Here is a 21,964-nt window from a genome sequence, read left to right as displayed (position 1 = left end):
AAATCTGGCCCACAGAGACCAAGCAATTTGCCCCAAGGTCACACACACAGTCCATGGTAGAGCAATACATTGAACCTGAATGTTCCACCTCTGGACATAGGATGCCAACCACTGTACCGTCCTTCCACCTGGCTGATCAAGGGCAAATTCAAGTCTTTTTGGAGTGTATGCTCTTCAGGGGCACAGTCTGTGGATAACACTGAGCAGAACGAGGCCCCAGTTCTGCAACCTTTGTCAGTTCCCACAGTAATTAAGAAAAACAACAACAACAACAATTAATTCCAAATGAATCTTTATTCAGGCAAGTCTGGATGGATGTGAACTCAGTTCAATTTCTGAGAAAATATTTCTGGGAATCGGTTAATGATATTCATCCTGATCTGTTATTAATAAAGGGATGAATCCAATTAATAAAAGGATTAATCCCTTCGTATATTGTATAATTGTATCTGTCTATTGCAGCCCGCAGAATTCCAAAGCTAATTAAATAAAGAAGGTAAATGGCTGGAGAGAACACTTTTAATGGAAATTGGGCATCACAATCCTTGACACAGCTTTTAAAATCTGACCCACAGTGTAAATCACAAGCCAGATCCTCCACTGCTGTAAATCAGAGTTACAGTGACTTCACGGGTGTGATGCTGCTTCACACCGGCGGAGGGTCTGGCCTACTGTCTCCAATGGACTGATGCCAATTTACACTGTTGGACGGTTGACTGAAAGGGAGCTATGCTGAGGCTCTGGCACTTTATTACCAGCCAGAGACCCAAGGCTGCAAGTTTGAGGAGAATACGTTGCACTTCCCAGGCAAATAGAGGCAGCTGAATCCTTTCTTTAAGTGCTGAACTCAGCCTTAAGGGCAGGTCTATGCAGGGAGTTAGTCAGGAACAGCTATAACTGGGGAATCACTGGCCAGGGAGCAGCACTGCGGACAAGGATCTGGAGGTTCCTGTGGGTCACAAATGGAACATGAATCAAGAGTGTGATGCAGATGCGAAAAAGGCTAATCTCATTCTAGGGTGTGTTAACAGGATCGTCATATGGAAGACATGGGAAGTCGTTGTTCTGCTCCACTCGGCACTGGGGAAGTCTCAGCTGCAGAGCTGGGTCCCATTCTGGGTGCCACACTTAAGGAAAGATTTGGACAAATTGGCGAGAGTCCAGAGGAGAGCAACAAAAATGATCAAAGCCACAGCAGGCTGTGGAGTCCTTGTCACTGGAGGTTTTTAAGAACAGGCTGGACAGATGTCTCTTGCAGCTGACCTAGATATATCAGTCTTGCTTCAGCACAGGGGGTAGGACTGTTGAAGTCCCTTCCAGCCCGGCATTTCTATGGCTCTAACTCTCGCTGTGTGGACACACTATGGGATTTCCAAATGTGCCTAGGTGTCGAACTCCAATTGAAATCAACAGATGCTATTCTGAAAACCCCCACTAGGTGTCTTACCTGAATCCTCAGGCACCTAAACACCTTTACAAATCTGGCCCATGATCATCCCTTGTCCTAATGGACAGAAATGACAGTGGAAAACACAGTCATTTGTACATGAGGTTTGTCACAGAGGGCCCAGAAACCATATAACCCTCTGGTCTCCTGGGGTGTTTGGATTATGGGGTTCCACAGTTAGGGTGTGATGTTACCATGTGTAATCATAATGGTACCTCCACAGAGGAAACTCCCTGGACATGCAGTTGTCATGTACACATCACACTGGGCATACAGTCTCCCCTGTGATGCTGGGTATGACAATTTAACCGCTTTGCAGAATGTAACCCCTGCAGGCAATATGGATGCCAAGCTGGAAGAATCCTGATCTAAGCTGGCTGCAGCCTGGAGCCGGAAATACTTCCTGATGAGTGAATGCATGGGAGCCACTGTGGGAGCGGGTGCAACCAGCACTTTTCAACATGTCTTTCCAGTCCATAACATGGGTGGTGCACCCCAGAGAATGGTGGGTGGACTGGGTATACCCCAACTGCAATTCATACATAGAAGGGTTGAAGCAACAATTTAATTGGGGGTTGGGGGGTGAGGGGACATTCATGGAATTGTCACTGGAAAAGGGATTTGTGGGCAGCAGGAAACACAGGGTTGGGTGTATGAAGTCTGAGGGACTGTTGGGTAACTAAGTAACTGATGAGCCAAAATGTGAAATTGCAGCAGCAAATCAATGAGCTACGGGCACAAAAGCTGTCTGCAATCGCAAGGGGATGAAAAAGGGTGGCAAAGGTGAGCCTGCGGCTAACTCAATGGACAGGAAACCTCATGACATGGGTGGAGGATGGCTTCAAAGGGCTAACTTGGGAGGGGGAGGTGTGTATGGGGATACAAAATGCTCAACTCTGGGGCTAGCACCTGTGTAATAGTTACTGTGGTACCTTGGAACGGGATGGCTACTAACATGGTCCCCATGAGCCCTATGGGAATAATGAGAAAGGGAGGAGCTCGCTGGGAGCCACGGGGAGATAGATGGGGAAGATGGAATGGTGTAAAATGGACAATAATTCAGTTAAGTAATTGTTTGTCCAGAGACAATATTTGAATGTGTCCCTCCTCAATGGCCATGGAGGGGCAGAATTAATGGCCTGTTGCAAATGGAGGCCATTAGGAGCATGGGGTGTTTGGGAATGTACACAACACTTGGGGACACAAGTGCAGCAGCCTCTGGCACAATTATGCAGATTTATACGCTGCCATCGGGACTTCGGTGCACAAATGGATCTGTGGAACTCATTGCTGTGAACAACTGAACCAGTGCATACTACCCAATTCCATACCAAGTGGTCGAGCTGGTTTGGACAATACCTCATTTTTCTGTGAATAGTCAGTGGACTCATGATATGGACAAAAGCCTGCGAAACCTGCAGGCACAGATCTCTGCAACTGCCATTTCAAATATACGCTTCAGGATGGCATTAACAGGGTTTTAACCCTGTCAGAGGAGGTGAAGCAGTGTTTCTGGTGGTGGCTCGGATGCTGGACTATATTACAATGGACAGGGCTGACAATATTACTGGGGATTATTGTGGCTAATGGCCTATTGTTAAGTATGCTAATTTTGCAATGTATACTGCGGTGGTTAAGGGGGGCACAGACCCACAAGGTACAGCCACTAATTGTCATATATAAGTAATGTAATAGGCCCTCCTCCCAGTGTACTAGACAACTGGGACCCAACCTTCTCGGGCCCACTATAATGGGAAGTCTGGAACACTAATTGGAATAGGTGTGGTCTGCCCGTACGAGAGAAGGTGCAGGGCATTCTACTGCACAAGGGGCAGTGGGACAGATGAAGCATCGACACATTCCACCTTGATGTCTGGCCCTATCAGGAAATGTGTCGCCATATGTCCTATTCTTTTCCAGGGGTACCTGGGCAGGAGGATCCTGAAAGAAAAAGAAAGGGGTGGAGTGTTAGAATACAGATAGTCAGGCCTGCCTGTAAAGGCCTGTACTTTAGGAACTTAGGTGTATTTTTATCACTTAGCTGGTTACAGGGGTATAAAACAAAGAATCAAAATCACAGTCCACCTGTGTATGGGCCTTGTCTCACTAGGACAGTCTGAGGCCTTGTTCTTAGGCTAAGGCCTTTGGCTAAGCAGCAGGGGCAGCCATAAGCTGGGAAACGTGTGGTCACAACTTCACATCCCAAACCGGTCACATTGAAATAAGGGGGTATTGGGCTGTTAGGAAGATGATCCTGTCCTGATAGTGCCCATCACCACCAGATAAAGAAACAGATCTTAAGATAGCATCCTGTCTGGCAAGAAATCGCTTATCAGTGGTTGTGGCTGTGAAACCCTCATTGCTGTATTGTTTTATCTTTATGGACCCCACTTTCCTGTTGTTAATCTGTCTGCTTCTCTATTTGTTTCTGTCTGCTGTATAATTAATTTTGCTAGGTATAAGTTAATTAGGGTAGTGGGATATAATTGGTTAGAGAATTATGTTACAATGTGTTAGGATTGGTTAGTTAAATTTCAGTAAAATAATTGGTTAATATATAGCTGAGAATATCACTATATAAACTGGGGTCAAACAGGAAATGGAAGGGAAATTAGAATCATGTTTGCTGTGGGGAAGGGGGGGACGGGAACAGGGAATAAGGATCAGGGACTAGGGACACAGGCAAGACTCTGTGGTGTCAGAGCTGGGAAGGGGGACGCAGGGTGAACGCTCTGTGGCATTGGAGCCAGGAAGGCGGACGCGGGGTGAACGCTCTGCGGCGCCGGAGCCGGGAAGGGGGATGCGGGGTGAACGCTCTGTGGCATTGGAGCCTGGAAGGGGGATGCAGGGTGAATGCTCTGCGGCGCCGGAGCCAGGAAGGGGGACGCGGGGTGAACGCTCTGCGGCGTCAGAGAGAGGAAGGGGGACGCGAGGTGAAAGCTCTGCGGCGCCGGAGCCGGGAAGGCAGACGCGGGGTGAACGCTCTGTGGCGTCGGAGCTGGGAAGGGGGGTGCGGGGTGAACGCTCTGTGGCATTGGAGCCAGGAAGGCGGACGCGGGGTGAACACTCTGCGGCGCCGGAGCCGGGAAGGGGGATGCGGGGTGAACGCTCTGTGGCATTGGAGCCAGGAAGGGGGACGCGGGGTGAATGCTCTACGGTGTCGGAACCGGGAAGGGGATGCGAGGTGAAAGCTCTGCGGCACCGGAGCTGGGAAGGGGAATGCGGGGTGAACGCTCTGAGGCACTGGAGCTGGGAAGGGGGATGCGGGGTGAATGCTCTGTGGCATTGGAGCCAGGAAGGGGGACGCGGGGTGAATGCTCTGCGGCGTTGGAGCCGGGAAGAGGACACGAGGTGAACGCTCTGTGGTGCCGGAGTTGGGAAGGGGGACATGAGGTGAACGCTCTGCGGCGTTGGAGCCAGGAAGGGGGACGCGGGGTGAACGCTCTGCGGCGTCGGAGCCGGGAAGGGGACACGAGGTGAACGCTCTGCGGTGCTGGAATCGGGAAGGGGGACGCGAGGTGAATGCTCTGCGGCGTCGGAGCGGGAAGGGTACGCGAGGTGAATGCTCTGCGGCGCTGGAGCTGGGAAGGGGGTCGCGGGGTGAATGCTCTGCGGCGCCGAAGCCGGGAAGCGGGACGCGGGGTGAACGCTCTGCGGCATCGGAGCTGGGACGGGGGTTGCGGGGTGAACGCGCTGCGGTGCCGGAGCCGGGAAGGGAACACTGGGGAACAGACTCTATCGGCGTACAATAACTGCTCACTTAACGTTGTAGTTATGTTCCTGAAAAATGCAACTTTAAGTGAAATGATGTTAAGCAAATCCAATTTCCCCATAAGAATTAATGTAAATAAGGGGGATTAGGTTCCAGGGAAATATTTTTTTTGCCAGATAAAAGGCTTTATATACATTTTAAACAAGCAATTTAATACAGGTACTGTACTATAGTTGGGAGGTCCCCACCTTTCCCCACACAGGCACAGCCCACTGGCACTGGAGATGACACAGGCAAAGAGGCTGAAGGTGCTGTAGGCTCAGAGAAGCACATTGCGCAGCAGTGGCAGCTTCCCCTACTCTGCAAGCACCGGGGCGGGGGGCTCATCCCTTAGCTCACCCACTCCCCCCTTCCCCCAAGCCCCCATCCTTGACTTGCCTCTTCTCCCCCCATCTCCTCCTCCTTTACTTCCCATGCTGCGTCCTCGTTCCTCCCCCTCCCTCCCCTCCCTTCTAAACACCGTAAGCCAGCTGATTGCCCTGGGCAGGAGGGAGGGGGAGCCTGCACGCCAAGTCCTCGCTCCTTCCTCCTCCCTCCTGCCCCCCAAACGCCACAAGCCAGCTGATTGCTGTGGGCAGAAGGCAGGGGAGGGACGGAGGAGGTGCGCTGAGTCCTCGCTCCTCCCCACTCCCACCTACCCGGGGCAATCAGCTGGCTTGCGGCGTTTTAGGGGCAGGAGGGAGGGGGGAGGAGTGAGGACTTGGCTTGCAGGCTCCCTCTCCTTCCCCCGCCTCCTGCCCGGGGCAATCAGCTGGCTTGCAGTGTTTAGAAGGGAGGGGAGGGAGGGGGAGCCTGCACGCCGAGTCCTCGCAACTCCCCCCTCTCTCCTGACCCCAAAACGCCATAAACCAGCTGATTGCTGTGGGCAGGAGGCAGCGGAGGAGGGGGAAGGCACTGATCTGTGGGGTCTGCCGGCGGGTGGGAGGCGGTGTGGGGAGGGGGAGCGTAGGGAGACTGCCAGCTGTGAAGAAAGCAGGCAGCCAAACAATGTAAGAGTGGAGCACTGCACAACTTTAAATGAGCATGTTCCCTAATTGATCAGCAACATAACAACAAAACAACGTTAACCGAGATGACTTAAAGTGAGGAGTTACTGTATAGAGATAAGCCCGACTGGTGCGAAGGGCTTTGGAATATGCTTGCTTGGAAACTAACCCCCATAAACATCGCTTTGTCCTGGCTTCAGACTTCTGGTCTTTTGCTGCTTGCTGTCTGCGTGACAAGAACCAGGGAAGTGGGAGGGTTGAGGGAAAGCCCTCTAACACCTAGGTGTCTAACTCTCATTGAAATCAACAGATGCTATTCTCAAAAACCCCACTAGGTGTCTTACCTGAATCCTCAGGCACCTAAACACCTTTACAAATCTGCCCCATAATCATCCCTTGTCCTGATGGACAGCAAACCCTAGGTTACTGTTGTCCATGGAGGGCAAATGCAGCATGTGGAGTGATAGGCACTGGGCAGAGGTAGACCAGTAACTCCTTGACAAGGATTCTATGCTAAGGATGCAGCTAGAGTACAACATGGGATTGTCTTATCTGTTAAATCTGGGGGGCGGGATGGGAGGGGCATGGACCAGCTCTGCAGCTAGTACTAACTTGCACAGTTCCACTGATTCAAATAGGGTTATGTCAGTTTACACCAGGTGGGAATGCGGCCCAGGACAATAGAACTTCAGACTTATGAACTGACTGGTCAACCACACACCTCGTTTAGAACTGAAAGTACCCCATCAGGCAGCAGCAGAGGGGAAAGAAAAGCAAATACAGTACAGTGCTGTGTTAAACATCAACTACTAAAAAAATTAAAGGGAAAGCAGCATTTTAATTCTGCACAGTAAAGTTTCCAAGCTGTATTAAGTCAATGTTCAGTTGTAAACTTTTGAAAGAACCACCATAATGTTGTGTTCAGAGTTACGAACATGTCAGAGTTACGAACAACCTTCATTCCCGAAGGGTTCATAACTCTGAGGTTCTACTGTAGTTTTCATTTTTAAATCCCTCACACTCCCTTTTTGGCTCTATCTCCTTCGAAAATCCAGCAGTCTAGTGGCCATTGTCCTCAGGGCATCATTAACGTCCTTGTTTCTCAAGGAGTAGACCAGGGGGTTGAGCAATGGGGTGACCAGGCTGTAGAGAAGGGAGAATATTTTGTTTAGGTTGATGGCTGCGCTGGCCGTCGGCACCATGTAGACCATGGCCAGAGCCCCATAGAAAGTACTGACCACGATAAGGTGGGAGGTGCAGGTGGAGAAGGCCTTCCGCCTCCCAGTGCTGGAAGGGTTTTTTACTATTGCTGTGATGATGAATGCGTAGGATGTCAGGGTTAGCAGGAAGGGGATCAGGGTGGCTGTAGAGGAGAGTAAGAATGCTGCTAAGGTGATCAGGTGGGTGTCACTGCATGACAGCTTGACCAGGGGCATGAAGTCACAGAAGAAATGGTTGATTTCATTAGGGCCACAGAAACGTAGCCTGTAAATCCAGGCCATTATCACTGGGTTGAAGAGGAAGCCACCCAGCCAAGAGCAGGAAGCCAGCTCGACGCACACCCTCGCATTCATGAGGGCCGTGTAACGCAGCGGGTTGCATATTGCCAAGTAGCGATCGTAGGCCATCACCGTTAGCAGGAGGATCTCAGTGGCTGCCTGGGAGCCAAAGATATAAAGCTGCATGACACAGCCACTGAAGGAGATCACCACACCCTTTTCAGCCAGGAAACCTTGCAGCATTTTGGGGACGATGTTGGACGTGTACCAGATATCCAAGAAGGACAAGTTCCCCAGGAAGAAATACATGGGGGTGTGAAGGCCTCGGTCAACCAGAATGGTGACAATGATCAGGGTGTTCCCAGCCACAGTGGTGAAATACGTTAGCAGAACCAGCACAAAGGGACCGATCTGGAATGGGTAGAGGATCCTGAACCCGCGGAGGATGAATTCTGTAACGTCGCTTTGGTTTCCCCTCTCAACATCTGCCATGTGCGCAGTGTCTAGAGAAAGCACAGTGCACCAGTCAAGCACAAAAGACAATAAACGAGAACAATTCGGGGACTAGACCAGCCTTTATAATGCAGTCCTACGTCAATGAATGGCTTTCATCACTGTGGTCGCAAAACCAAACACCATCAACTGGAGGAAGGTTGACCACCACTGACAAACTGAGAGAAATGGAATGTCTTACTACCCGTATTAGATTAGTCATGGAGCTATTCAAGGAAAGATGGGCCAAATGGACCAAAATGAGAGGAACAATCACCCATGGAACTGTCACAGATCAGTGGATGAGATTTTCCAAAGCTGCCTAGGGTATTTGGACGCCAAGTTCACATTAATTGAGCATCCAAGTCTATTAGGGCCCTTTGAATATCCCCACCTATATATTTACATGCTGTGGGCATGTAGGAGTTTGGCAGGCAACTCACATTAAACTATATAAACCTCATCTGTAACTCCCTGAGCATTATGATCTACACTGACTCAGTTCTGCTGGGTCCCCAGACCTTTTAATTAGTCACCAACCACTCTTAATATTTGTGCAAGAACATAATGTGAACTGTCAATAATTCTCTTTATTTTAAATAAAAAATCGGGGATCAGAGTTCCAAAGGCATTTAGGCACCTAAAGATGCAGATAGTTGCTTAGTGGGATTGACAATGACACAAAGCAGTTTAAGTGCCTAACTCCCATTATAATCAATGGGAGTTAGGTGCCTAAGTGCATTTGAAAAATTCCAGTAGGCACCTTATCTGCATCTTTAGAAGCCTAAAAGCATTAAAAAACACCTGGCCCCTTGTAACTAAATTTAGTTCAGCTCTGCAAAGGAACTATTTTAAATGACCCCTTTTCACACCACAAATGAAGCAAGAAAGATGAAGCTCTGTTCCGTGCTGATGAAGTCTCACCGAATTGAAATTGTTACTGTTTTTAGCATTTCAGCACCTCTGGGGTACAACCTACCCACATGGGGGGCACAGCTTTACAATTAAGAAGTATTGGAAGAGTGAAAGAGGTCACAGAGAGTGATTCCAAGTGGCTTTCCAGTTGCGGTGTTGGAATTAAGAAGTGAACAGGAGGAGACAAAGAGAGGAAGTGTTATTAAAATTTTTGATCTGATCCCTTGATCCCTAAAGCTTTGGGAAGAGGGGTGAGAATCCAGAGCTACATCCAAAAGCAACTTCAAATTCCATGGCTGAGGATGATGGGCTGCATGGCACAGGTTTGTGTCCGGGCACCCAAGACTTTCTATTTTTGTACCCATCAAAATAAATAAATAAATAACAGAGAAACATCAGCATCAAACACATGGCAGGACCCGGAGCTGGTGAAAATCACCCCAGCTCCATTGTGCTGTAACTGGACCCACGTCGTTTTACACCAAATCTGTGCAATGAAGGACGTCGGACTAGAAAATCCTCGTGGTCCGAGCTGGCCATAAAAATTGATGAATGTATGATAATCACAAGGACAAATTAGTTTAGCTTTTCCTGCCCCTTTCCATCACCACAGGTGCTCTGCATGTAACTCTTGCTTTCTTGTAATTTTCTTTAAAATAAAATAAAATAAACAAGAAATATGCTAGTGGGGAAGCTGGAGAAATTAAGCCTAAGGGATTCAGACACCCAGACCAATGGGATTTGGATGCCTAACTCATTTCATTTCCTCTGAAAACCCCTTCCTGAAACATTCCAGTCAAACATACCTCTATCAAATGCTAGAAGCCTAAATAATAAGATGGGTGAGCTAGAGTGCCTTGTATTTAATGAGGATATTGATATAATAGGCATCACAGAAACTTAATGGAATGAGGATAATCAGTGGGACACAATAATACCAGAGTACAAAATATATTGGAAGGACAGAACAGGTCGTGCTGGTGGGGGAGTGGCACTATATGTGAAACAAAGCTTAGAATCAAATGAAGGAAAAATCTTAAATGAACCAAATTGTACCAGAGAATCTCTATGGATAGTAATTCCATGCTTGAATAATAAGAATATAGAAGTAGGGATATATTACTGACCACCTGACCAGGATGGTGATGGTGACCCTGGAATACTCAGGGAGATTAGAGAGGCTATAAAAATAAAAAACTCAATAATATTGAGGGATTTCAACTATCCCCATATTGATTGGGTATGTGTCACCTCAGGACAGGACACAGAGACAAAGTTTCTTGACACCATATATGACTTCTTCTTGGAGCAGCTAGTCCTGGATCATACAAGGGGAGAGGCAATTCTTGATTTAGTCCTAAATAGGGCTGTCCAGCAATTAAAAAAATGAATTGCGATTAATTGCACTGTTAAAAATAATAGAATGCCATTTATTTCAATAGTTTTGAATATTTTCTACATTTTCAAATATATTGATTTCAATTAGAACACATATCAGAGGGGTAGCCATGTTAGTCTGGATCTGTAAAAGCAGCAAAGAGTCCTGTGGCACCTTATAGACTAACAGACATATTGGAGCATGAGCTTTCGTGGGTGAATACCCACTTCATCGGATGCATGCATACAACACAGAATACAAAGTGTACAGTGCTCACTTTATATTTATTTTTGATTACAAATATTTGCACTGTAATAAACAAAAGAAATAGTATTTTTCAATTCTCCTAATACAAGTACTGTAGTGCAATGTCTTTATTGTGAAAGTTGAACTTATAACTATAGATTTTTTTTGTTACATAACTGCACTAAAAAACAAAACAATGTAAAACGTCAGAGTCTACAAGTCCACAAACTTGTTTCCCTTAGTGATTGGCTGAACAAGAATTAGTTCTTGTTCAGCCAATCACTTAGGGAAACAAGTTTGTTTACTTTGATTTCATTTACAACACAGAATACAATATATATGAAAATGTAGAAAAACATCCAAAATATTTAATAAATTTCAATTGTTTGAAAATTATTGATTGTTTAACAGTGCGATTAAAACTGCGATTCATCACGATTAATTTTTTAATCACCATTACTTTTTTGGAGTTAATCGTGTGAGTTAACTGTAATTAATCGACAGTCCTAGTCCTAAAGGGATCACAGGATCTGGTCCAAGAAGTGAATATAGCTGAACCGCTTGGTAATAGTGACTATAACATAATTTAATTTAACATCCCTGTGGGGGAGGGGGAAAACACCACTGCAGCCCATCATAGAATCATAGGACTGGAAGGGACCTCGAGAGTCCCCTGCACTCATGGGATTATTTAACTTCAGAAAGGGGGACTACACAAAAATGAGGAAGTTAGTTAAACAGAAATTGAAAGGCACAGTGCCAAAAATGCATGTAAACTTTTTAAAGACACCATAATATAAACCCAATTTAAATGTATATCCCAAATTAAAAAATATATTAAAAGGACCAAAAAGGTGCCACCATAGCTAAACAACAAAGTAAAAGAAGCAGTGAGTGGCAAAAAGGCATCCTTTAAAAAGTGGAAGTTAAAGTCTATTGAGGAAAATAGAAAGGAGCATAAACTCTGGCAAATGAAGTGTAAAAATATAATTAGAAAGGCCAAAAATGAATTTGAAGAACAGCTAGGCAAAGACTCAAAAAGTAACAGCAATTTTTTTTAAAATACATCAGATGCAGGAAGTCTGTTAAACAACCAGTGGAGCCACTGGTGATCGAGATGCTAAAGGAACACTCAAGGAAGATAAGGCCATTGCAGAGAAACTAAATGAGCTCTTTGCATCAGTCTTCACTGCTGAGGATGTGAGGGAGATTCCCAAACCTGAGCCATTCTTTTTAGGTGATAAATCTGAGGAAATGTCCCAGATTGAGGTGTCATTAAAGGAGGTCTTGGAACAAATTGACAAACTAAACAGTAACAAGTCGACCAGGACCAGACGGTATTCACCCAAGAGTTCTGAAGGAACACATATGTGAAATTGTAGAACTACTAACTATGGTATGTAACCTATCATTTAAATCATTTTGTACCAGATGACTGGAGGATAGCTAATGTGATATTAATTTTTAAAAAAGGCTCCAGAGCCAATCCAGGCAATGACTGGCCAGTAAGCCTAATGTCAGTACCGGGAAAATTGTTTGAAACTATAGTAAATAACAGAATTCTTAGAAACATAGATGAAGAGTCAACATGGTTTTTGTAAAGGGAAATCATGCCTCACCAATCTACTAGAATTCTTTGAGGGGGCCAACAGGCCCGTGCACAAGGGTGATCCAGTGAATATAAACAATGAGCAGTCCTTGTGGCACCTTAGGCTCCTCGCTGTTTTTGCTGATACAGACTAACACAGTTACCAATCTGAAACCTGTCACCAGTGAATATAGTGTACTTAGATTTTCAGAAAGTCTTTGACAAGGTCAAAGGCTCTTAAACAAAGTAAGCTGCCAGGGGGGAAGAGGGAAGGTCTTCTAATGGATCAGTAACTGTTTAAAAGATAGGAAACAAAGGGTAGGAATAAATGGTCAGTTTTCAGATGCAGAGGTAAATAGTGATGTCCCCAAGAGGTCTGTACTGGGACCAGTGCTGCTCAACATATACATAAACGATCTGAAAAAGGGGTAACATTTTCAGACAATGCAAAACTACTCAAGTTAAGTCTAAAACTGACTGTGAAGAGTTACAAAGGGATCTCACAAAACCTGGTGACTGGGCAACAAAATGGCAGATGAAATTTAATATTGATAAATGCAAAGCTATGCACATTGGAAAACATAATCCCAACTATACATATAAAATGATGGGGTCTAAATTAGCTGTTACCACTCAAGAAAGAGATCTTGGCATAATTGTGGATAGTTCTCTGACAACATCCACTCAATGTGCAGCGGATCACTTGATGATTACCTGTTCTGTTCATTCCCTCTGGGGCATCTGGCATTGGCCACTGTCGGAAGACAAGATACTGAGCTAGATAGACCATTTGTCTGCGCCAGTATGGCCATTCTTATGCTTTTATCAACACTTACCTGTCAATTATAAGGCACTTGGTGGAAAATCTGGTCTGGGTGAGACCGTGGTGTAGCATCCAATGCTGGTGGAGGGATGATGTGGATTCTAAATCTGAGAAAAAATACAGCTGGATCAGAGACAATTGTACTTGAATTTTATGTTCTCCTCGGGTGGCTAGAGAGGGGGTGAAATGTTCCAAAGAACTGAAAGGACAAATTTTCAAAGGCAATTAGGAGCCTAGAGGTTCAGATAAGCACAGTGTGTTGGGCACTCTCCAAACACCTCAGAAGGACAATTCCTGCTTGGAGTAACTTCCAATATAAGGACAGGCAAGTAGGCAGAGGTGAGGTGAAGGGGAATAACCAGAGGCAACACGCATACAATTTTCACTCATGTATGTAGCTATAGCAACAAGATTCAGCAAACACAGAGCTGGGGGTTGAAGAGGGACTCGTATGTGAAGAGGGTTGGAAGAGCTCGGGGAGGCTGGACTAGGAATCGGTGGCTGCATGGAACATGGCAGGAAAGTGACCGGGTGAGAATCCAACCAGAGGGTGGGTGAGGCTGGGAGGCTAGACAAAGAAGATCATGAGGGAGGGGCAGAGCTATGTAGGGCTTTGAAGGCAGTGACAAGAAGCGTCAATACGATACAATATTGGCTGGAAAGCCAAGGGAAGGACTCATAGGGGGATTACATGACCAATGTTATGCGAAAGAAAGAGGAGTTTAGGGGTTAATGTGCGTGTCTGGGAGGTCAGAGAGGAAGGTGCTGCAGCAACCAAGAATGAAGTTATATTCATGCAAAGCGGGTGAAATGAAGGTCAGAATTAGAGTCTATTATAATTTAGTAAATTGTCTATAGATTCAGATTTTTCATTGGTTCCTCACTTAGACAATTCTCAGGTCAGATTCTACAAGGAAAGCAATGGCTTTACCATGCTTTGCCCCTGTGTGAAGTTGGGCACTCAAAATACAAGGAACCCAAAATTATAGGGTCACTTTGGAAAATGGCAAAAATTGAAGAATAGTCTCTTTTGCCATAATTTCCTTCTGGCACATCTCACCTGGTGCAATAGAATATAAATAACATGCACTTACCTGATCAGTCCTGGGCAATGTTCAGGGTATTGGCATCATTGCATCAGTTTCCTCTCCTAATTTACACGAAAATAGAAAAATAAACGAACAAGAGAACAATTCAGGAATGAATACCAGTAGCCAATCTTTTAATGAGATCTAATTTCATTGAACAAAGAGATCCGATTGAAATCAGAGGTAGTTCCAGGTAGTAGAACCAAAGCGTATTCCAGAGCTATTGGAGGTTACTGTTACCAAACCTACTGCCTGTGGGAGAGATAGAAGTCTAACATGCTGGATCTCGTTATGACCACACGTGCAGTTTGCAGAGTATGCTCTTTATACATGAAATCAAGGCATTTGGGGACAGAGTCCTTGAACTGCTCAGAGCTCTGGATCTCAGATGGGCTCATTAAATCAGCTTTACATCTCATGGGAACTGGAAAGTTGTATTGACGTCAAATGTTTTTTAAGTACTTGTATGTTCTCTCTGTTTTCCAAGCCTTGTCCACACATAGAAATAGCTCTGGGTTTAACTTCAGTTGTTTTTAAACTGAGGCCTTCTCTACACACAAACGTGCAGCATTTTCATTAAACTGGTTTAGTTTCATTAAACTGGTTTAGTCTGACTGGTGCAAACTCCAGCGTGGACACACTTATTGCAGGGCATGAGTAGCTCATTCATAAATTGTAAGGGAAGAAGGGCTCATTAATAAATCATCTCTGACCTCCTGCAAAGCACAGGGCAATGACAAGAAATCAGTCTTGATGTAAAGACTCCAAGCAATGGAGAATTCACCACTTCGCTAGATAAATGGTTCCAATAATTAAGTATGCTGATTGGTAAAAAAAAAAAATGCCTGATAGTAAGAACTTGAAGTAACATCACCAACATCCACGATTGGCTACTCTAGGCTCGTGTTTCTGTGTGAGAAACATAAGCAGAACTGGGATAACTTTCAGTGAAGTTTTGATTTTGACGAGTTGGCATTTTATGACTGGAAAAACGTTTTGCAGAACAATTCTGGACCACTTCTACTCTTAATCTTCCCTTGGATAAACTAAACAGATGGAGCTTCTTAAATCTCTCACTGGAAGGCAGGTTTTCCGGGCCTTGAAATATTCTCGTATGTAGCCTATAGGACTAACCTGCTTGTGTATATATATATAGATAGATAGATAGATAGATATATTTTATTTGATGTATTGTATTAGGTTTAGAGATTTATATTAAAATAAGTTTGGCTATAATGCAAGAGACCTACAGGCCATATCCTGTATGTTAAGCTAAAGCAAAGTTAGCAAATCTAGATTAAGACCTTTTATTCAGAAAGCAAAGTTGACCTATATCTTGTTACTTAAATAGATGAGTACCCACGCCCATGTCTATGACCTTTCATTTAGACTGATAGACAATGACAAATGGCATGGGGGGTTTTCCCACAGACTTAACAAGTACACCACAAGAGACTGATGTGCGTACATACCTGTCATCAATACGCACATACATACTAGCCTATGGCGTAAGTGTACCCTAACATTTCTGTGGGTGAGGAATGAAATTTGGGCATAAGAGAAAGAAGGTCTGGTATTTGCCCTATAAAAAAGGTAACCACCTCAATAGAGGAGCTCCAGTTTCTCCATTTTCTTACTAGCTTTAGATCTTCATTTCTCTCTATCTCCATTTCTCACTTACTTCTTCCACTCTATCTATCTACGATGACTGCTACTATTTGTAGGCTAAACTTGTTCTTCTTAAACTTTAAGTTTCTAGGGAACTAGACTAAGCTTGGTTTCCCTAAGTTTTATTCTTTGTTTATTAGGTTTTGATGTAAGTTTAAGATAGCCAAGTAAACCCTAGTCAGCTTTAACAGCTTTTAGCATTTTCTAAGCACTGCATCCCTCACTCAGGAATTGAGAAACCTGAACTGCAAGGCTGGTCCTGTGTCTCTTACCACCAGGTTATCAAGGAAGGGTGTGAGTATCTTAACCAAAGCTTTGTTGCATATATAATACTATATTCTCATATGTATCTTATGAATAGCAGTAATGCAATTGTAACTTTGTAACTCTTGAGTATTTTACCTTTTACTTACTGTTATTGATTTTAATAAAAAGTCTTTAAGGCTACATCTGTCTCAGTGTGAGCTTCCTGTCATACCCCCGAGGGTCCTTTATTAATTCTGTGAAGCCTGATTCAGGACAAGAACTGTTATCTTCTGATCAAACAGACTGGCGAGCCTAAACCCATGCTAATTATTATTATTAATTATTATTATTATTATTAAAATAAAATACAATTACATTAATAAACTAAATTCCCATATTATCCAAATTAATATTATCAGTACACCCTAAATCAGGCTACACGTAGCCCTTTTCTGAGCCCTTTCCATTTTTTAAGCTCAAATTTGTTCCTAATCGACTTAAACTAAACCAAAGAAGGTACTCTTAAAAGAAAATAAGAGTGTACACAATTGGGGGTTGTGCTGCTTGAAATAAATCAGATGAAATTTCCAATCTGTTATATCCTTGGGGGCAATAGCTTTAGGAAGAAATCACTGGAGACACCGAGAGCTGTAGACCCTGCGAGCAGCCATTTATTGCTACACACAGAACTAACCAACAGCCAGCCAAACAGGCTGGGCTATCCCCTAATAATCTGACTCATTTGCCATAGCAACACAAGATTCTCTCACCATGACAACCAAATACACAACATATTCCTCCCCCATTAATAAGAATGTCCCCAAAATATAACAAACACTAACTAGAGAAGGAGGGTAGACTGCCTCCATTCCCGGCTAAACCGCGTGGATTATTTTGCCCCATAACCTTGGGTTTGCCTAGCTAAAGATCCAGCCGCTGAGGAGGCCTTCTGTCTCTAGGCGGATTACGGCGAACTTCTGGTGTGGTTGCACCTGAAAGTGTCGTGGGCGCGGCCCTGACAATGGGCTCAGGGTTCGTAGGGCAAAGGGGTGAGGATGGGGTATCAGCTCATGCCGGGCAGAGGGGTATCTCTGCCGCCCGCAGTAATGGAGGGGGAAAGTCAGGAACAGGTGACTCTTGATTCGGTGTCTTGCTGGAGGTGGTGAAGTCAGGCAACTCTACTGACGATGTGTCCTGAGGACTGGTATGACCTGGCAGCAGCTGATCTACATGTCGCCGCCAGGTCAGATCCTCTGCAGTCCGGACAGTGTAGGAAATAGGTCCCGTTTGAGCGATGACAGTGGCAGGAACCCATTTAGCTCCAGAAGTATAATTCTAAGCCAAAACCGGCTGTCCCTGACAAAAGGTTCGGTCTTTTGCTCTGGGTGCACGCCTGATGACTTGATCTTGCTGCTGACGTAGCACAATTTGTCGGGGTTCAGAAGGTTTCAGCAGATCAAAGCAAGTGCGCAGCTGTCATCCCATCATTAGGAAGACCGGGGATGCCTTGGTCATAGCATGAGGTGTGTTTCTGTAGGATAGTAAGAAGGTGTCCAGATGCTTTTGAATGGATAATTGTCCCCTTTCCAATTTCAAGGCTTGTTTCATTGTCTGCACAAATCTTTCAGCTAATCCATTGGTGGATGGATGATATGGTGCTGACATGATGTGGTGTATCCCATTTACCTTAATAAACTTTTGAAACTCCTGAGAGACGAACTGCGGTCCGTTGTCATTCACAAGTTCTGGCAGACCGAAACGACTAAAGAGTCCTTGGAGTTTTTGGATAGTACTCTCTGCAGTAGTGGACTGCATTATAGAGACTTCTGGCCATTTAGAATGGGCATCTACCACCACCAAGAACATGCTTCCTTCAAGGGGGCCAGCAAAGTCAACGTGAATATGTTGCCACAGTTTTTCAGGCCAGTCCCATGGATGTAGGGGTGCCCACTGGGGTGCATTCCTCACACCCTGACATGACATACAAGCTCTTGCCTTCTCTGCAATAGCACTGTCCAACCCAGGCCACCAAAAATAGCTTCATGAAATTTCCTTCATGCGCACTATTCCACAGCGGAATGGAGCTGTTCTAACATCTGTGATCTCAGTGGTGGTGGGATAATGACATGTCTCCCCCACAACAAACAACCAGATTGGATTGATAACTCCGTCCTCCTGGACATGTAGGTAACAAGGTCAGGTGAGACCAGAGAGGTTCGCCGAGATGTTCCATGCATCACCAGGTCCATAACTTGGGACAATATTGGGTCAACTCGAGTTGCCTTCTTTACTTGAATAGCGGTGATAGGTGTATTCTCTACTTGTTCAAAGTAAAAGATTTCCTTCTGGGCAATATCTCGATGGTTGACTGGCAACGGCAGCCGTGAGAGACCATCCGCATTGCCGTGCAGAGTGGATTTCCTATATTTGATTTCATATGTGTGTGCGGAAAGCAACAATGCCCACTGTTGCATACGACTAGCAGCTAATGGGGGAATGCCTGTGTGGGGTCCAAAAATTGAAGTCAGGGGTTGATGGTCAGTGAGAAGAGTAAACTTCCATCTGAAAAGGTACTGATGAAACTTCCGAATTCTGAAAACGATTCCCAATGCCTCACGTTCGATTTGGGCATAGTTCATTTCCGCTTTGCTTAGAGTGCGTGAAGCAAAAGCAATAGGTCTCTCTTCTCCTGATGGCATAATGTGTGACACGACTGCTCCCACTCCATAAGGGGATGCATCGCAGGCCAACTGTAGGGGTAAGGATGGATCAAAGTGCATCAGAACTTCAGAATTTAGCAATGCATCCTTAGCTTTGTTAAATGCAACATCACAGGCTTCAGTCCACTTCCAGGCCTTGTTCTGCCCAAGAAGTTCATGGAGTGGTTTTAGCAGTGTGGCTAACTGTGAGATAAACTTTCCATAATAGTTCAATAGTCCTAGAAATGGGTGAAGCTGGCTAACATTTAGAGGAGGGGGAGCCTCCACAATAGCCTTAACTTTGGCAGGGGCCTTACGAAGACCTGTAGCATCAATGATGTGTCCCAAATATTCAACAGAGGGCTGGAAGAATTCACACTTGTCTTTGCGGACTCGCAGTCCATACTCTTCCAGTCTTTGTAGGGTAGCCTCTAAATTCTTTAGATGATCCTCCTCATTCCTTCGAGTGATCAAGATGTCATCCAGATAGCAGTGGACTCCTGGCAAGCCACACAAGATCTGGTCCATAGCCCTCTGGAACAGGGCGGGAGCAGATGTTATTCCGAAAGGTAGGCGACAGTATTGATAAAGACCCTTATGCGTCACAATAGTCAACAGCTCTTGGGACTTTTCATCAACGTGCATCTGTAAATATGCTTGACTCAAATCAATCTTACTGAACTTTTGTCCCCCAGCCAGGCCTGCGAAGAGGTCATTGATGCGGGGAAGTGGGTATTGCTCTGCACATAACACTGGCTTGACAGTGACTTTAAAATCACCGCAAATCCGGAGGGAGCCATCTTTCTTCACTGTTGGAACAATAGAAGTTGCCCATGGGCTATGGGTAACTGGTATTAGGACTCTATTTGTGACCAGGCGCTCCAGGTCCGCTTTGACTTTCAGCCTGATGGCATATGGCACAGTTCTGGCTTTCAGATATTTTGGCTGACTGCCAGGTTTAATGTTCAATGTCACAGTGATTCCCTTCATACTTCCCAGATCCTCTCCAAAAACAGCAGCATGTTTCCTTAGTATAGTGGTCAGACTGGTTTCTTCTTTAGTCACTCGGTGCACTTCTGCCCAATTCAGCTGGATCTTCCTAAGCCAAAACCTACCCATTAAGGCTGGGTAGTTACCTCTCACCACAAATAGTGGCAATTTAGCAGCCTGTCCATTGAGCTCCACCTTAACATCAGTAGTGCCCAACATGGGCACAGCTTCTCCCATATATGTCTTCAGCACTGTTTTTGTTGCTTTAAGTGGAAGATGCTGTAGCTTTTCTTTATACACAGTCTCTGAGACCAGCAAAATGGCTGCACCAGTGTCCAGTTCCATGCGTATAGGTTTTCTGTCCAACAACGGGGTTACCCAATATTCATGTGAACCCACTGCCAAAGACAAAATGTGGAGTGGCTCTTCTTCTTGTGAGGAGGTATCTCCTTGGTCATCCTGGGTCTGCTCTAGGGTATGCAGATTTCCCTTTTTGGTCGGCCAGACCACAGGCCTCTTTTTCTTTTGTTTACAGGCACACTCAATGTGTCCCTTTTTGCCACAGTGTCGACACACCAGGTCCTTGCACCAGCATTCTGATGCAGAGTGACCCGGCTTACCACAGTGGTAACATTCCTGACTCCCCCCAGTTTTGTGGGTAGGTTCTTGTGACACCTTATGAACCCTAGGGGATGCACCGATGGATTGTGCCTCCTTTGTAGCCAGTTCCATGGAGACAGCAATTTCAATGGCCTTCTGTAAGGTAAGGTGAGCCTCTGTCAACAGGCGCTTCCGTATAGCTTCACTGTGCAGGCCACACACTAACCTGTCACATAAGGCCTCATTTAACATCTCCTTAAATTCACAGTGTTCTCCAAGCTTTCTCAAAGTTGCTACAAATTGTACAACTGTTTCGTCTTCTTTCTGGTCTCTTTTGTGGAACCTGTATCTTTCATCAATTTCCAGTGGTTTTGGAGAAAAATGGGGCCCCAGGATTTCCACAATGTCACTATAAGATTTGGTCTCTGGCTTAACAGGATGTAGTAAGCTGCGTAGCAGGGAGTAGGTCTTAGCCCCTACAACAGTTAAAAATATTGGCACCTTCTTCTCTTCTATAATGTTATTTGCAATAACAAAAAGCTCAAAACGCTCAGTATACACATGTCATTGCACTAGAGTCTCCTCAAAAGGTTCCAGTGGCCCTGTAAGTGTAGCTATGATTTTAGTTTCTGTTTGCACAGTCAGAGCAAACAAGCCAGTTCTCACCCTCTCCCAGCAGCAAACAAGGTTTGTTTGTTTGTTTTTGTACCTTAACTTCTACTTCCTTCTGTTGCTGGGACAGCACAGAGATCCCATCCTCTTCGCCATGTTGTTATATCCTTGGGGGCAATAGCTTTAGGAAGAAATCACTGGAGACACCGAGAGCTGTAAACCCTGGGAGCAGCCATTTATTGCTACACACAGAACTAACCAACAGCCAGCCAAACAGGCTGAGCTATCCCCTAATAATTTGACTCTGTTGCCATAGCAACACAAGATTCTATTACCACGACAACCAAATACACAATATAATCCAGTAAAACTCACCATGTAGACAAGCCCTGATTTAGTTAAATGGGTGCAAATTCCTGGGTGAAGATGGTCTTTTCTACACACAAAAGGGGTACCACTTTAACTGTTGACTCAGTTTGTGGAGAAGACAATGATTGAAATTCTTGAAGTTGCTTTAGGAATTTGGAAGCCCAGTTCTCAAAACTGATGGGAATCATCCAAATCTTACAGGGGCCTCTGAAAAATCTCAGTCTTCTGCATGCAAGGGATGGAACAAAAGAAGAAAATACTTGACTATCATCTATGAGACTTTGGAAATACAGAAGAATCACTCAGGGTATGTCAATCCCACAGTTCCCGCACTCTCTGAAAACCATTTGCATTCTTGGCTGAGCTTCCAATGCCTGAAGGGTCAAAAACATTGTCCCAGGTGGTTCAGGTTATATGTTGTCAGCCCCTCTCCCCCACCCATGAAAGAAAAGGGAAAAATCATTTCTCGCCTTTTTTCAATGTCACCGTATGTCTACTGGATGCTGCTGGCAGACGCGTTGCTGCAGCGCTACACAGCAGCATCCC

General features: G+C 45.2%; 1 protein-coding gene across 4 annotated transcripts; it reads right to left on the bottom strand.

Annotated features, from left to right (window-relative positions):
- Positions 1-681: 681 nt before the first annotated feature.
- LOC120381233 (olfactory receptor 11A1-like) lies at positions 682-21,285 on the bottom strand. 4 transcript variants are annotated; one of them, XM_039499391.1, is made up of 6 exons: positions 21,147-21,285; positions 14,241-14,296; positions 13,160-13,253; positions 7,444-8,207; positions 3,313-3,388; positions 682-949 (listed from the first exon to the last, which is right to left on the bottom strand). In XM_039499391.1, the coding sequence occupies exons 4-6, from the start codon at positions 8,194-8,196 to the stop codon at positions 906-908; spliced, it is 873 nt and encodes a 290-aa protein (XP_039355325.1). In that variant the 5' UTR covers positions 8,197-8,207; positions 13,160-13,253; positions 14,241-14,296; positions 21,147-21,285; the 3' UTR covers positions 682-905. The 4 variants fall into 4 exon arrangements, 3 of the variants coding, with proteins under 3 accessions (XP_039355325.1, XP_039355324.1, XP_039355323.1); XM_039499390.1 differs by lacking the exon at positions 682-949 and having other exon boundaries at positions 1,992-3,388; XR_005587985.1 differs by lacking the exons at positions 682-949; positions 7,444-8,207 and having other exon boundaries at positions 3,255-3,388.
- Positions 21,286-21,964: the final 679 nt, after the last annotated feature.

This window comes from Mauremys reevesii, linkage group 13, assembly GCF_016161935.1.
Source record: "Mauremys reevesii isolate NIE-2019 linkage group 13, ASM1616193v1, whole genome shotgun sequence".
Classification (NCBI taxonomy): domain Eukaryota; kingdom Metazoa; phylum Chordata; order Testudines; family Geoemydidae; genus Mauremys; species Mauremys reevesii.
This window is presented reverse-complemented; position numbering and strand designations above follow the sequence as displayed.

What these genes read in the sequence shown, in the direction of transcription:
- LOC120381233 (XM_039499389.1), bottom strand. Translation starts at nt 8,196, where the DNA reads ATGGCAGATGTTGAGAGGGGAAACCAAAGCGACGTTACAGAATTCATC.